This window comes from Phasianus colchicus, chromosome 2 (assembly GCF_987193195.1).
Source record: "Phasianus colchicus chromosome 2, bPhaCol1.hap1.1, whole genome shotgun sequence".
In the NCBI taxonomy this organism is placed as follows: domain Eukaryota; kingdom Metazoa; phylum Chordata; class Aves; order Galliformes; family Phasianidae; genus Phasianus; species Phasianus colchicus.
Window position 1 is genome coordinate 72,354,895 of NC_143437.1, and position 16,724 is coordinate 72,371,618.

Below are 16,724 nucleotides of genomic sequence, written 5' to 3' on the forward strand. Positions count from 1 at the left end.
ATCAAAGAATTAAAGTGTTATCTCTTCTATTATTAAAACAAAACAGCGTGCTTTAAAAATCACCACATTGGTTCATTTAAATATTTTTGACTTACAAATATCTTTTATTAAAAAAAGGTTCATGATTCATGCAACATTTCCAAGCCTTGTCAGTCACACCTGTATAGAAATTGTTTCTGACTGTATTGCACAGGATCTGCATGTCTGTGATATGTCATCTCACCCTGAGCTGTCCAAATGAGAACTCTTCAATTTAACAATTTTTCTAATCTGTTGTATGAACAGGATTGATTTCTAACTAGGATTGTTTCTTAGAGGTGAATTTACTGTCTTCAGAGTGTTATTTCAGTTGACTGGCATGAGCCAAAAATTAGTCTGAAGCCATAAAAACAATTAGATGACATGGCTTAAAATAATTAAAAGCCTCTTTCCATGTTATGAAAAATAAGATATTAGTCTAATGTGTAACTGTTAGTCTGAGTTAGACTATCACAATAAATTTAGGGTAAATCTGGAAAAGAACGCAACCTACTGCTGTAGTATTTTGTTGTGTTAAGCATTTCTGGTTTTGGCTGATTGGAGATGCTAGTAACTATCAAAGATGCATGCAGACATGTATACACACATGCATATTTAAAATACTAAATCTTTATGTAGCTTAAAGCTAAATCTTATCTGGACAGCATTTAAGAGCTTTCAGAGCAGGATGCTACAAGAAGCAGCATTTCTGTTGCTGAAACATGGTGAACTCATTTAACTTGTTATGGTCATGTCTGCTCTGTAAGCCAAGTAAGAGCTATGCAGAGAAGGTGGATGAGGCCAGGCTCTTCTCAGTGATATGCAGCAATAAGGAGCAGTGGCCTAAAACTTGAACACAGGAAATTCCATACGAACATGCAGAAGGCCTTCTTTATGGTAAGAGTGACAGAGCAGTGGAGCAGGTTGCCTAGAGAGGTTGTGGAGTTTCCTGTGGAGACATTCAAGACCTAGTCCAGATGCCTATCTGTGCGACCTGTTGTAGGGAATCTGCTTTATCATGGAGACTGGACTCGATGATCTCTTGAGCTCCCTTCCAACGCCTGCAATTCTGTGATTCTATGGTTCTGTGACATGCCAAGAAGCAAGATCCAGATCACCTGTGGTGCATCAGCAGGCCTCTTGGGCAGAAACAGAATTTGACAGTAGAATGAGCTGAATTTCTATGAGAGAAGCATAATCAGGACTGACCCTTTTGCTCTAGGAACTCACCCACATCTCAGAAACCTGGTGTGGGCTTCGCGATTTGAAGAGAGTACAAATTCAGTGATGTTGTGTGTGTGTGTGTGTCATTCTAATAGAAATGTAGTTGGAAGGGACCTCCAGAGACCATCCAGTCCAACCCCTGCTAAAGCAGGTTCCCTACAGTTGATAGCACAGAAAGGCATCCAAGTCTTGAGTACCTTCAGAGAAGGAGACTCCACTACCTCTCAGGGCAGCCTGTTCCAGTGGTCTGCTACCCTCACTGTAAAGTTTTTCCTCATGCTTGTATGCAACTTCTGATGTTCCTATATGTTCCCTATGTTTCTTGTCCTGTCACTGGACATCATCAAAAAAAGCCTTGACTCCAGCTTTTAGATATTTGTAAGCATTGATGAGATCCTCTCTCATTCTTCTCCAGGCTAAGCAGTCCTAGGTCTCTCAGCTTTTTCTCATAAGGAGGACGTGTCAGGCCCCTAAACATCTTTGTAGCTGTCTGTTGGACTCTCTCTACTAATTCCCTGTCTTTCCTGAACTGAGGAGCCTAGACCTGGACACAGTATTCAGGATGTGGCCTTACTGGGGCAGAGTAGAAGGGGTCACAGCTAATCATGCTGTTTTTAGTTCACCTCAGAATACCATTGGCCTTCTTGGCCACAAGGGCACACTGCTGGCTCATCACTTATCAGTGACTAATCCCTTCTCCGTTAGTGTCTCTGCATCTTTCTGTAAAAAAGATGAGTTTGCATTAAATTGATTTTAGTTCAAAATCAAGTTTATTCTTATGGGAGAGTCAGCTTAATAAATTCCATCAATATAATACACTGTTGATGATAGTGTTACTCGTTTTAAAAAGTTAATTTTTTAACCCTTTGCATTTGAGAAAATTTTTATCTTATTAGGAAAATGAACAAGAAAATCCATTTTCCCCTATTAGTAGATGGCAGTGCAGTAGTATGCTGAGTGTACTGCAGCACTACAAAGGAGGAATGAGCAATTTAATACAGGAAACCTGTAGGTCTCTACCTGTGGTATATGAAGATGAAATATCAATTTTCCATTCAATTAGAGAATGTACTGGAGAAGTTGCTCTATATGAAAAAATATCCTTAGACACAAATAGTCTAAGGACAGATGTCTAAAATAGTCTTAGGACAGATGTTAAAATTTTGTGACTCAAAGCAGATTTTTTTTGCTTGCCTGTAATTTTTCACAGACTGATTTTTATTTATTTATTTATTTTTTAATGGAGAAAGGAAGTTTTCAGTACTTAGGTACATTTAAGGTTTTGGAGTACATTTTGAATTGCCAGGAATACATTAAGAAAAATATGTAAAAAGTGACCAAGGACTAAGTGCAACTAAATGTAGAGAAATACCAGTAAAGTACTTGACAAAAGTTACAACTCATTTGAAAGGCAATAGTATAGAGAAAGCATTGAGGCCTTATGTAACCTGTTGCTGAGTCTTTAGTGCAGTCCAAATGCTGTGGGAAATGTTTTAAAATTTAATGATTTCTTCGATTCTGCTCTTTCAGGTCTTTGTAAATGACAGTTCCTGGCTTGAGGAGTTGAATTAGACCTGAGAAGATGCAAATTCCTCTGAGATCGTCAGTGTTTACAAGTTTTGCCCAGCACTGTCTTGAATGTGATCCATATTAAGTACCTCGTAGCATATTGAGGCCAGATCTGGGCCACTCTCTTATGCTTTGATCTTTGTATGCCAGCAGCTTCAGGCCAGAAGCGTGAAGCTGTTAACTTGGCTTGCCAGGTTCTGTCTTAATCCAGATCAGTCCTCCTGCTACAGGGCTTGGGAATTTCTCTCAGGAAGGCTTTGTGGTGGAACTGGAATCCTCACATTTAAAATTCCTTGCAGAACTGTGTAGGATTACAGAGCTTTTCCCCTCTGTTCACATTATCAAACAGATAAACAAACAAAAAGCCGAACAAATCACTTATAGTGGGGGAGAAAAAGGAACGTCATTTGGAAAATGTTAACCTCTGGTTGCCAACACAAAACTACCTAAATAGGTTTGTTCTGTAGAAGGCACATTTCTCAGTAAGTACCTGTCTGGCAAATCAGGCCTTACATTTTGAATGTTTGAAGTCCCTGTTAATTTGATTGCATGTACAGAAAATCAGCACTGCAGTGGCTGAAGGAACCAGGACATTATGAGTGGTCTTGAAGTATAAATTGTTCTTAGTGCTTCCCTCCTAGGAGATCACTGTAAACCTGTTGGCTAGTTTGCCCTCCAGCCCCCATGTACATTTATTTAGAAACTTGTTCATGAAAGATCCTGCTGTCCTTGTTTCAGCGTGGCAGTGACTTTCTACTGTTTTGAAAGAGATTGATTATTATATCTTTTAAAAACAACAAAGTATCTGTGTCCTATATCTTTGTTTAAAAATCTTTTGATTTTTATATTAAAACAATATTTAGAAATAAGTCAGGTCACTGGCATCTTTTGGTATAACATACACTCAGCTTTCAAGACTCGTAGAAATTTTCTAGCTTCCTTCTGAGTATATATGGGGAAGCTACACTGAAATTTGGTATCTCAATTAACAACATATATGTCAGGAATGAATATGCAGCATTTAGCTGTGGTTGGCCCATTTTGCAAATATCATTTTAGCTACTTGAGACGTAATAACCTTGATGATAGCTGATGGTTGACTGGTACTGGAGCATACAGTGGAAATGCTAAGATCCTGTTTGTTCCTGTTGTTTGCTCTTGCTTGTTCTTCCTCTACAGACCTGCTTTCTTGCCTTTTGTTTTGCCAGTACCATTACTCTGATATCTTTGCTTCTTGGGAAATGCTTACTCAGCTTATTTGTGATGTTCAGGAGTATCCTGTGAGTTTAAATGGCATTTCTTCTGAGAGGCTTTTGAGGTTTCAACCTTAGGTTTCTCATGTTTTAGACTAAATGCGTAGTTTAACAGATGGAATAAGACTTGTGGCAACCAATTTTGGTACACTAGTTGCCAAACTAATTACACATATCTGGATGAAATTATAACAGGATGTAGCACTAGTCCTGGAATATCTCAGTATTGAATGTTGAGATTTTAATGTTCCACGGCTGAGACCTGAGGATCAATTTGGCTTAATGAAACTGTCCTGCATAAGATCTGTACCTTCTGCAAAATACAGAGATGCGATCTGTGTTCTGTCAGGATACACAGTGTATTCTACCTTTCCCAATAAAAAAATAAAATTTTATTACAGGGAAAACTGTTGCAGTTCTGTTCTTATTCTTTGTGTAAGTATGTCAATAATGTATATGTATTTATTTTGGACAGGTTATTTGGAAAAGGAATGATTTGCTGAGCAGAACAGCACAAGATGACTTATGATTCCTATTCTTCATGGAAGCCTGTCTGGATTCATATGCTTTTTTTTCTCCGTTGTCAAAATTGGTATGTAGTGACTGCATGTATGATCCAAAGTTCCACTTAAAATTTAGGAAGCAAAGTATTTAGGAAGCTTCTAACTTGATAGTTTTATATTAATAACTAGGCAGAGATAGAAGTGAAGATCATGTTTTCAATAATATTTTCAGCATTTACACTTAGCTCTTCAAGAGTATTCACTTCACTATTCGACATGCAGATGGTTAATATGGCTGTTGACTTTGTGGGAAAAGCTGGGAACAGGAAAGAGTCTGGGACTAGAAATGAATTTAAAACTATCTAAGTCCTTTCATATGAGCTACAAATTCAGAACATGATTTTTCTCAAGAGAATATAAAATTATTAATTACATTTTGCATGTTTGTAGTTTAGAATAATAATAATGGTTTGCATGGTTGGCATTTCTTGACAGTTAATGGCTCTCTGAACTAAGGATAGAAATAAATATCTTCAGGAGGTCAATTAGTTGTACCTAATGACCCCAAACAGAGATGGCTTCCCCCACCGTACTTCCCTCTGAAAATTGCTGCAATAATATTTATAGAGTGGAAAAGAGGAAAACTTTCTAAATTAAACTAATGCTTCTTGTGAGTAGTTTTGTGCATTGCAGTTGATTAGTTTCAATTAAGGACATGTAAATAGTTATTACAACTGAAAGCTGCTAGTTCCTTTCAGGGGGTTCAAGTGAGTAAGAGAACATTGTCCCTGCTGATCTGTGCTTTGATTCACCCTTTGCACTGGCTTTTGTGGAAGGCATTCCACTGCAATGTGTCTCTGCTTATTCTTAATGACATGAGAAACAGTGTTTAACTCATACTGAAATGGAGTTTTAGTTTGCTTTAATAGTGGTACATGACAGAACACATGCTTCAGTATTTTCTGTCTATGTATATATATATATTTTTTTTTTTAAACAAAATAAGCCCTTGACCCTCCTGCTTGATTTGATTAATTGTCTCCTAATATTTTACTTTTTTATGATTGTCTTAATGATTTGTTCTTGCCATGTTTAACTTCAAAATTTTAACTTCAAAATTAGTAGCTGTAAAAAGATGCAGTGGGTTTCCTTTTGTGATTACATACCACATTAACAAGAAATAGCGTACTCTACCAGGCACTGTGAGCTTTAAGTTTCTGAAGATGACTTCTGTATGCTGGATCAAATCTTGGATCTGGGCAATACTGGAAATGTGCTTACTTTTAGCAGATAAATTTAATAAATCATTGAACATTCTGGCAGCACACCATAGCATGTTCTGATCTCTATCAAACATAACTGTTATTGTGATAATGTTTGTACAAGTAGAAAGTTTGCTGTTTTGGCCATGTTGGAGTTACTGGTTTTGTTTGATGTCTTTGCATGTAAGATACAATCTTTTATTTCTGGTTGAGCATGCTACCCAGATTTTGAACAGAAATGTATTTACCTTTTAGCTTCTAAAACTGTTAAAAACAGACACCGTAGTTCTAGCAATAATTATATTTGATGAATGGAATTTGTGTGGTATTTAGCTTTAAGTATGTGTACTTCATTGAAATAATTCTGTCTGTTATGTTCTATAAAAAGAAAGTTGCATATGAGTGAGAACCTTGCTTTAGAGGAAATGTGCATACCCAGTAATTTTCAGCACAGAAATGGAAAAAAGTGATTGTGTGAAGCTTTTTTGAATCTGAAAAGAATTGGTGAGTGTACATGGTCCAAAAGTGAGAATGCTGTGACAAAAAGATATCTGCCTCTTGATTGAGTACTTTCATCATCAAAAAGCATACCTATTTAAATTACCAAAGCATGATGATCTTTCACAAGCTGTGCAGTTACCATTCATCAGTGGCTTTGAAATTACAGGATCTGTCTTTTTCAAAAAGCAGGTGAGGATTGGAATGAAATGCGTATGAAGTGGTCCCTTTCTTTCATTTGATATTTTTGTCCTTATGTAATTTTTAATATGTTGAAGGGGTAGGAAGATACATGAGAAAGGAAAAATATGAGGTGCATGTTTAATAATTGTGTGAATGCCCATGGCAGAAGCCCTGTGAATACAAAATATGCATGTGACTGCTGCAGAAGAGATCCTTTTGAACTTGCTGTCCGAATGCTAATGACTTTTATGAAGTGTGATACCCAAGAAAGAACATAACTAATTTGCCTGAAGTGGTCACACAGCCTTTGCAGTCAGGTGAGGGAAGCAGGGTGATTCACCTCTTCCAGATATAAGCATCTATACTAAGATCATGTGAATTATCTCTTAAATTGCCTTCTGAACACACAGAAGTTCTATGGCATCCACAGAATCCTGTGGCTAATATTTTCACTATTGTAGGATAATTGTTTCCTTTGACTTCTTCTACTTCTTATGAGGCACTTTTCCTATGCCACTAACAATTCTGTAATGATCCTGTGGTACCTTTTTTCAGTCACTTTTGAATGGAGATCAGAGCAGAATTGAACTGAAGATAAGTGGTCCATGAATGTGTATTGTAGCAGGTAGTGTATCTAAATATATATTGTACATGGATAGTTCCTTTCTCCTTTCACTTGCGCCCCGTGTTGGTTCCAAACAGAACATGAATGGATACTGTGAGTAGGATTTGTGTCACCAAGTACAGGCATCTCAAATTAGTAACACAAATTTATCACAGTGTTCAGAGATGGAGGACATTGATTGCCCTCCATCACAGAAGCAGCCTGAAAGTGACTGCTGCTATTGTCCAGACTGAATGAGAGAAATCCCACTTTGTCTTTTTGGCTGTAGTGTTTTTTTTTTTTTTAAGACATAGAATACTTCTGTTTTCCAGCTTGTTTAGATGCCAGAGTACTCTGTGAGTCCAAGATAATAGGAATCCAAGATAGAGAGTAGTTCTGTAAAGAACTCCTGGGGAGCTCTCGGCTCTTTTGCATTTCATTTGTCTGTAAAAACAGTGAATATTTGATAAATACCTAGGACAGTATCTGTAAATTCTAAAAGGAACTGTTGCACTGTATCAGCATAACAGTGAGGGAGGGAGATCAGCATAATGTCTGAGGGTTAAATTTACAGGGAAAAAAGAGGATGTACAGTTAAACATAACAAAGTTTGCTGCAGGGAAGGAGGGTTGTAGCAACTAGAGAAGAATTAGTTTCCTATACATTGATGTGAGTCAGTCACTAAGTGAAACAAATTGAGAAATACTTTAATCCTGTGGATGAGTTACTTGATAATGAACAGTGGGTTAGGATGTTTTACCCCTTTCTTCCTGAGGCATTTGATGCTGTTGACTGACTTGAAAAAAGGGATTCTGTAATATGTAGGGAAGCTCAGATGGGTTCATTTTTCAGTGCCTAGCGAACAGGCAGATAGGTGATAGTGGTATTATGTAAGTTGTTTGGAAATATTACTAATGCTTCCATCTGTAGATGATTTCAAAGCAAAATCATGAAGTTATGAGATTACTTAAGTATTAGGTAATTTCAGGCTTGGTAGTCTGACCTCAGTTCCCAGGAACATTATGGAGCATGTCATCTTAAATGTCATCATACAGGATAAATGAGTGATCATAAGCAGCCAGCACGAGCTATGAAGAGCAGCCCTGCTTGGCTACCCTGATCTCTTTCGATGACAAGATGACCCACTTAGTAGATGATGGAAAAGCTGTAGATGTTGTTTACCTGAAATTTTAGTAAAGCACTTGGTACCATTTGCCACAGCATTCTCATGGAGAAACTGGCTGTTCTTATTTTGGACAAGTGCCTGGTTTGCAGGGTGAAGGACTAGCTGGATGGCCGGATTCAGTCACAGTGAATGGAGTTCAGTTGGTGGCCAGTCACCAGTGGTGATCCCCAGGGCTCACTAATGTGGCTAGTTTTGTTTAATATTTTTTTCAACAATCTTGATGAGAGGATTGAGCACATCCTTAGTAAGTTCACAGGTGAACTTGTGGCACTGTTCATCTGTTAAACCTTCTTACTTTCAAGCAGAGGGCTTTGGATAGGCTAGATCGATGGGCTGAGTCAGTTTGCATGACATACAATAAGACCAAGTGGTGGGTTCTGCACTTGGGTCATAAGAACCCAATGGAAAGATGCAGTTCTGGGGGAGAGTGACTGGAAAGCTGCCTGATAGCAGAAGACCTGAGGGTGCTGGCTGACAGCCAGCTGAGCATGTGCCCATGTTGCAATGAGGGCCAATGGAATCCTGGCTTGCATCAGAAATAGCATGATCAGTAGAATCAGGGAAGTGATTGTCCCCTTATACCTGGCACTGGTGAAACTATAACTCATGTACTGTGTTCAGTGTAGGGCCCCTCACTACAAGAACTATGCTGAATTGCTAGAGCATTAGTAGAGAAGAGCAACAAAGCTGGTAAATGAACTAGAAAACAAGAGTTATGAGGAGCCAGTGAGGGAACTGGAGTTGTTTAATCTGGACATTAAGGAGATGTGGGAAGACCTCACTGCTCTCCACAACTCCTGGAAGGAGGTCACAGAAAGGAGGCTGTTGATCTCTTTTTCTTTGGTGACGAATGATAGGACATGAGGGAATGGTCTCGTGTTGTCCCACGGGATGTTTACACTGCACATTAGGAAGAATTTCTTCATGGAGAGGGCAGTCAAGCATTGGAACAGGCTGCCCAGAAAATGGAGGTACTAAGGAGATTTGTGACATTAAGAGACATGGTTTAGCAATAGGACTTGGTAGGTCAGCTTGATAGGTTGGACTTAGTGATCTTTGAAGGACTTTGAAATCTAAATAACTCTATAATTCTGTATTGATTTGAATTAATCACTCTTTGTCAGTAAAGTTTGATTTTGAACACAAAAATTTTCCAGTTCTGGTTATCATAGAGAAAAGCCTGGTGAATGAGAGCATTTTACAATATTAGCAAGACTTCAGGAGCAGGATCTTTAAATAATAAGGACCAAATATTACTAGACTCCTCTCATGTGTGCTTAAGTAAAAGGTGTCAATCTAAAGAGTAAAGATGTGTTAGGATTACTTTTGTCATTAAGGAAAGCAAGTACTCATTTGGTTCCCATTGATTTTAGAGAATCTTATTTGTTTTGTGTTTTTTTTAATTCTTCTTTTTCAGATGGAAGTACAGACATGGATTTAAGAGCTTTGATGCTTTTGGATGTTTAATTCAGATTTGGTAAATGACGTGGAATAAGATACTGCCTGAACAAGCTGAAATGCCTTGAAGACTTTTGGTTCTGCTTTCATTCTTCCTGAAGCAATGGTTTTCTCAGCAATGTTGACACCAACCAATTCTGGGACCTCAAATGCTACTTTTATTGTTTATGAAAATTCCTACACGAATTTTACCACTCCCCAGGTCTTACTTCGTAGTGGCACGACACAGCCACTGAGATATAGTTCAGGTGCTGTGCTCACCACTGAGAGAAGTACTTTTCTGGTACACACTACAGCTGTTCTGCCATCACAAGAAGTTTTCAGGAGCTTGAGTTTGCCACTCCAGATCATACTTTCTGCTGCTATGATATTTATTGTGTTGGTTTCTTTCCTTGGAAACTTTGTTGTATGCCTCATGGTCTACCAGAAGGCAGCTATGCGATCTGCAATTAACATTCTCTTAGCAAGCCTGGCTTTTGCAGACATGCTGCTGGCAGTGCTGAACATGCCTTTTGCTCTGATAACAATCATTACCACTCACTGGATTTTTGGGGATATCTTCTGCAGAGTCTCTGCCATGTTTTTTTGGCTTTTTGTCATAGAGGGGGTAGCAATTCTTCTTATCATTAGCATTGACCGATTTCTTATTATAGTTCAGAGACAGGATAAACTGACACCTTACCGTGCAAAGATTCTCATTGTGATTTCCTGGGCAGCATCCTTTGTTGTTGCTTTTCCATTATCAGTAGGGAATCCTAATCTGCAGATACCCTCGAGAGCACCTCAGTGTGTTTTTGGCTACTCTACAAGCCCAGGCTACCAAGCATATGTGATAATTATCTTGCTAATTTCTTTTTTTATTCCATTCCTGGTAATGCTGTATTCTTTTATGGGCATACTCAACACCGTCCGCCACAATGCAGTTCGTATCCACAGCCACCCTGACAGCATATGCCTCAGCCAGGCCAGCAAACTTGGTCTCATGAGCTTACAGAGACCTTTTCAGATGAACATTGATATGAGCTTTAAAACTCGTGCCTTCACCACCATCTTGATTTTGTTCCTTGTCTTCATAGTGTGTTGGGCACCCTTCACCACTTACAGCCTTATTGCCACATTCAACAGCCACTTCTACTACAAGCACAACTTTTTTGAGATAAGCACTTGGCTCCTCTGGCTCTGCTACCTCAAGTCTGCACTGAACCCACTGATTTACTACTGGAGGATTAAGAAGTTTCATGATGCATGCTTAGACTTGATGCCTAAATACTTCAAGTTTCTGCCACAGCTACCTGGCCATACAAGGCGGCGCATTCGACCCAGTGCCATCTATGTGTGTGGAGAACATCGGTCAGTAGTGTAAACTGCTGTTGTATGACAATGATTGTTACTGTTTGGGAGAATTCGTTTCCGGGCTTTTTATTTTGTTCTATATGGCTTCTTCAGTGTGGCCATTTCTTATAACTTGATAAAATTTTCCAGTACTTGTGCAATTTTGGGAGGAAAGAGGGAAGGAAGGTAATTGCTTATAGTTGGGTTTACTACCAGAATACAATGAAAAGAAAATAACAAATGTTACCTCTGGGATTCTGTGGAAATCCATTCTTTTAAACAAAAATTGCATTTGTAACATTTTGGCAGGCCTATGCTTACTAGGCCTGCAGTTGCATCTAATTGTAGGGATTTTTTATGCTGCTAAGATACAGTATATTTAGTTGGTGTAATTTTTCTGAAAAAATGTTGCTGCTGTCTGCCAATATATCGGAGCCAAAAAGTCTCATTAGATAACTTCTATTTAATTTTAACAATATTTCAGAAGTTTTGATTGTGATGTTATAAGACAAGTTTGTTTTTTTTTTTAATATTTCCATTAATATTTTTGTGCACTTTAAAAAAAAAAACGCTATAGATTTTTTTCATTGGAATATTTTGTTCTGTACTGAAGGGGCGTTATTGTTATTATTTGTTATATTGGTGAATTTCAGTGAAAATCCATGTAAGCTCTAGGAGAGCAATTTATGTTGTAGCTACAATTACAGTCATAGATCTGCTTTTTTTTCTAACAATTGTTCAGAAGTAACAACTGAGCAGTTCTTGGGGGAGCTGGGAGGAAATAACAGGAGAGAGAGGGAGAGAAAGGAGTGGAAATATCATATCCTGATGTCTAGGCTAACATGAGATTTTGAAAAAAAGGAGTTCACTTGAAAATTGTCTGGGGGGAAAGAGGTAGCAGTAGTTATTTTGTGTTGTTAGAAGCTACTCAAACCTAATGATCCTCCTGAAGAGCTATCAAGAATTGACTTAGTGCTTACAGTTCACACTGTTGAAATAGCACTGATTCTGTATGAAACTCATATAGGGCTAGGAATGCTCCGTGCAGCTGAAGTTGTGCAGTCAGGTTATGCAGATAGAGTTAGGGATAGCAGAAACCATACCTGAGGCTAGGACCTAGTCTATATAGAAGGGAAGAAAGTCCTCATTGCTTGTTTTTCAGTTTAACTATTGAACTGAAACCTAATAATAATGTTGGCCAGCAAATTTTGAGTTAAATTCCCATTTTCCCATTGAGGATACTTGACGTTTTTTTTTTCTTTTCCCTTTTCCCTCCATAATGCCTGCTGCCTCAAGAGTTTACTGTAATGTTCTCATGCGTTAGGCATCGGGTTCTCTCCCTGAAATGCCAAACCATGATTCTGATTGATGTCAGGCAACCTTGGTACCTGCCTGGAAAGTAGGAAGATGAATGTTTTCCTTGATGATAGCAGTCTAGGCTCACGCTTTTTTTTTTTTAATCAGCTAAATAAATATTTAATGAGAGGCAAGTAAAATCAAGACTTAGATTTGGGCTTTGAAGAGAGATTTGCCAGTTGCTCTGAGTCTAGGAGTGGATGCTTGAAGATTTGAGGAGCAAATAGCAGTTTTATCTGTTGTTGAATAAGTATTGAACTTGAATTGCATGAACAAAATGCCTTGTACAGTGTGGATATCCAGGGACTGCTTGCTTCCAGAGGCCAGCTAAACATTTATAGCACAGGTTTTGCTTTTCTTCAGTCAAGAACTAATTTAACAATGATCTCCATTCCCCTCATTGATAATTATTGGCAAAACTGATGGCAGTTTTTACATTTTAGGAGAATAAAAGGAATCATTCTGAATTCTAGTGGTTTTTTTTTTCATTCAAAAAAATCCAGTCAATGCACCACAAGTGGAGGTTGTGGATTGTAAAGGAATCCAGGTGGCGATGATGTTATTGATGTCTGCTTTGTATTTTTTGTCAACTAACTAATGATACAGATTTCTCCACTCAAAATGATAGTAAAGGATTTCCACTGTAAAACTGTAGAAGAATGTTTTATTATGTTTGCATTATAGCTTTTATTTCTCAATTACATTTACATTGATAGCAAAAGTTTATGACCTGGGTTGTATAGATTTTCTGTTTCAGAGCTGCCATCCCTGCTATCTCTGTAAGCAGCAAAATTGTGCTTAGAGCTAGTGTAACACAGTGAGAGTATACACTAGCTAAGATGGCAGGGATAAATATTTTTTGCTGTCTTCCAGAGCTTGTAATGTGGAGCTTGAATGAATGTTGTAAAATATAGTAGTTCAAGAATGAAACAGGATTGAGTAATACAGGAAAGTTAGTGAAAGTACTTTCTGGAAGGAAAAGAGGAAAACACTGTGGTGAGATTTCATAATCTCTACTAAGTGCTTGCTGTGGATTAGAAATTTCAAACGTCAAAGGATGTTAATTTGTTTGAATGACCTACTGTTTGTTTATTCCTGCTGTACCAGGGTTTCTGCTCAGAGCTGGGTCTGCTGATACTTGAAGAAAAGAAACCCTGATAGTGTAGCCCAAATTCAAATATGACTGAAGTGGTGATGCAGTATCCACACTTAATAGACTTAAGAGATGATCAGAGCATCCAATAAACAGAAGGATGTTCAAGAAAAGAAACAGCGTGATAGAGAAGTATCCCCAGGGTAATTATGTTTACAGAGTCATTTGGCCTATTGTGTCTAATGGTCTTTAGAGCAGTGCCTTGACATTTACAGCTAAAGTCCTAGGATCGAGTTAAACACCACTTAAACTGCTCAGTCTTATTGCCTGTGATCTCGCCAAGTCCAATTTTGCTGGTGTCTGTAATGTTAAAACACATGTGCTTGCATGATCAGGTCTGTTGAGGCATTTTGGTGGACTTGATCAAGAAGGGATTTTAAAAACTGAAATTGAAACTTCTTGATTCTACTGGGAAATTACAGCCTTCTTCTCCAAAAGTGATACTTATTACTGAACTCTATTCTTATGTTACATTTTCACAAATATTTGGTATGGAGGATTGAAATGAATGTATTTTCAGTTATGTTTCAGTTTAATTAATTCTGCCAAAGCATGCTGCTTACATGAGACTCATTTGTTGAAATCTGTTGCTAAAATGATTCTTTTGTACTCAGTTGTGTATTTTTGACATTTGTTACTCATGTAAGAATATGTATATAGAGAAGAAAATTGTTTTGCCTCTTACTGCTTTCTGTTATTTTCTTATTTTGTATGCCAAATGCTTTTATCTTTTAAATTTGGGCATATGCATAAACATCTGCAAGATTTCAGTGGTCTTTCTCTAACCAATTGAGACTTTTAATTTTCAAACCATTCTCAGTCCCCTCTTTGAAAGAGATTTTGAATTATTTTTAAGTGAAAAATAAACATTAAGAGCACAAGTTTGTTGCGGTTGGAATGGTGAAGAATTTCTTAGGTCCAGTTTTCTAGGAGCCACTACTTTGCCATTATGAACTGGTTTGATCTTTTTTTGAGTAGTCATTTTCTGATACGAAGAAACCTTAAATTACTGTTTGTAATGAACCTGTTAAATGGAATGGTGTTGTCTTTTCTGTACATACTACACCTGTGAACATACCTGAGAGGAAAAAATAAAAATAAAAAGGAAAAAAACAAATATGAACACTCAAAAAAAAAAAAAACAAAATGTGGCAGAAGTCTATACAATTACTGTGAATTTGTGCATTTACAGGCTAAGCAAAAGTTGCCTTTTGTTTAATGCGCAGCTTTCTAGATTCAAACTCCTTAATTTGTTGTAAGTTAAATCACATTATAAGCTTGCTTTTCTGAATTTCATTTTAAAACAAAATGGTTTTTGTGTGTGTGTGTGTATAAAAGTTACAGGACGTTCTCTTATAAGAGAGTGGAGATGTCAATACATTCAAAATAATTGAAGTACTGTAGAGCAAAAGAGAAGCTGAAGATGTAAGAAGAAAATAACCTTCCAAAAGATACTGACTGAACTGGGTGTGCTACCGTATAGCTTGGATGAAGTAATAAAAATTATCTTATTTTGCAATAAATGAAACAAACAGTGATACTGCATGGCATGATTCATTTCAATACAAGACAGTGACCTTTATGATTCAAATGCTGCATGTTTGTAAGTGATGGATTATTTCTCATTTTTAGTAGAATGAAAAATGCTCAGCATCTTGTCTGTTTTGGGGAAAATTTTCTGCTCACAAACAATTTAGAAGAAATTCTACAAGACTAATGATATGTCATGATGGTATCAAGGCATATCCCTAAAGAACCCCTGCTAGGGAGGTGGATATTCCAGATGCTAAGGGAAGCATGTCCAAGCTGCAGCTTGACATGGGTGGCAATGCAGCCTCCCCACACCATCATTGTGGCAGTTCTTCCCAGTTGAGTGGCCCTGGACACACACCCATTGCTCAACAACTCTCAAACAGTCAGTGCACTATTAACACTGTGCTGAATGAAACCAGGGCAGGGGGAAGGCAGCGCTGACTCAAATGGTGGCAAATAATTCTATGCACTTTGATACATTGGCTAAACACGGCGCTCTGAACGGCAAAGAATGCACAGCCATGCTTTCTGTTTTGGTAAAGGAATTTCAGATACCCCTTCCAGTTGATATAAATGCATTACCTGCAGATTTTTCAAGTGGAATGTGTAGAATTGCAATCAGGTATTCAACTCAAAAATCCAATCATGTCTGTTTACCAAACTTTCGTAAGATCTCTCTTAACAGAGAGAAATATCCTTCATAGTCAAACCTTATTGATACCATCACTTTGTGACATATGTACATTTGTGAGCAGTTGTCAAGGATGAAGAATAGGATGAGTAAAATTTCATCAGAAATCTCTGGTGAACACCTTGAGAGCTCAGTAAGAATCGCAGCTACTGCAATCCAACCAGCCTGATGTGTCAGTTTCAAAACAAGGTGACGCATCCCTTTTTGTTCCTCTCTATTTTTTTAAACGTTTTAAGAAAAATATTAAAAATTTAAATGTTTTGTTACATATATATTACAATATTGTATATTTTACAAGGGCTGTTCCAAAAGTAATGCCTCCTGTTTTATTTTGTTGGTCCACAATGTCAGATGCAGATGTTTGTGGTATGGCAATAGAGGTTGAACCTTCCCAGCAGTGTACCTTTTGGCATTCATTGTTGCTTGCTGAATGTTTATGGAGACCAAACAGGGGATGTGAGCACAGTGAGGTGGTAGATGGTGCATTCCAACAGTTGTGACAGTGGGGCACCTCCACTGGTACAGATTTTTGTGAGCACGGCATGCAGGCTCTTTGTCATCGCTGACAAAAATGCATAGTTCATTGTGGTGGCAATATAGAAAAATAGTGTTTTGTAGCTGAGGCTTTGCTTTATTAGACTAGTGTTATTGTGCTCTTTGTATCTCTTTTAGTTTCCATGGAAATAAATATGAGACATTACTTTTGGAGCAACTCATGTATATGTGGCCCAAGACAATTCCTGTTCACTCAATGAGGCTCAGGCAAGCCAAGTGCTTGGATGCTCATGTGCTAGGGAATGGCCTTGCTCATCAGGCTACATGCCCAATTTTAACACTCCTTCCCCCTTCTTCTGCAGTAACCCCAGCTTGAGTATGGTTGGAAGCATCCATCATAGGCTTA

At 37.9% G+C, this 16,724-nt stretch overlaps 1 protein-coding gene across 2 annotated transcripts in view; it reads left to right on the forward strand.

Moving 5' to 3' along the window:
• Positions 1-15,162, forward strand: part of GPR63 (G protein-coupled receptor 63) — a 28,196-nt gene extending 13,034 nt beyond the window's left edge. Inside the window, exons 2-3 of one of the 2 annotated variants that reach the window (XM_031610995.2) lie at positions 4,540-4,656; positions 9,718-15,162. In XM_031610995.2, the coding sequence (XP_031466855.1) occupies positions 9,862-11,121 (1,260 nt within the window). In that variant the 5' untranslated portion in view covers positions 4,540-4,656; positions 9,718-9,861 and the 3' untranslated portion in view covers positions 11,122-15,162. Of the gene's footprint in view, positions 1-4,539; positions 4,657-6,435; positions 7,136-9,717 lie in introns of those variants that run through there. The other variant, XM_090135984.1, reaches the window with a different exon arrangement.
• Positions 15,163-16,724: the final 1,562 nt, after the last annotated feature.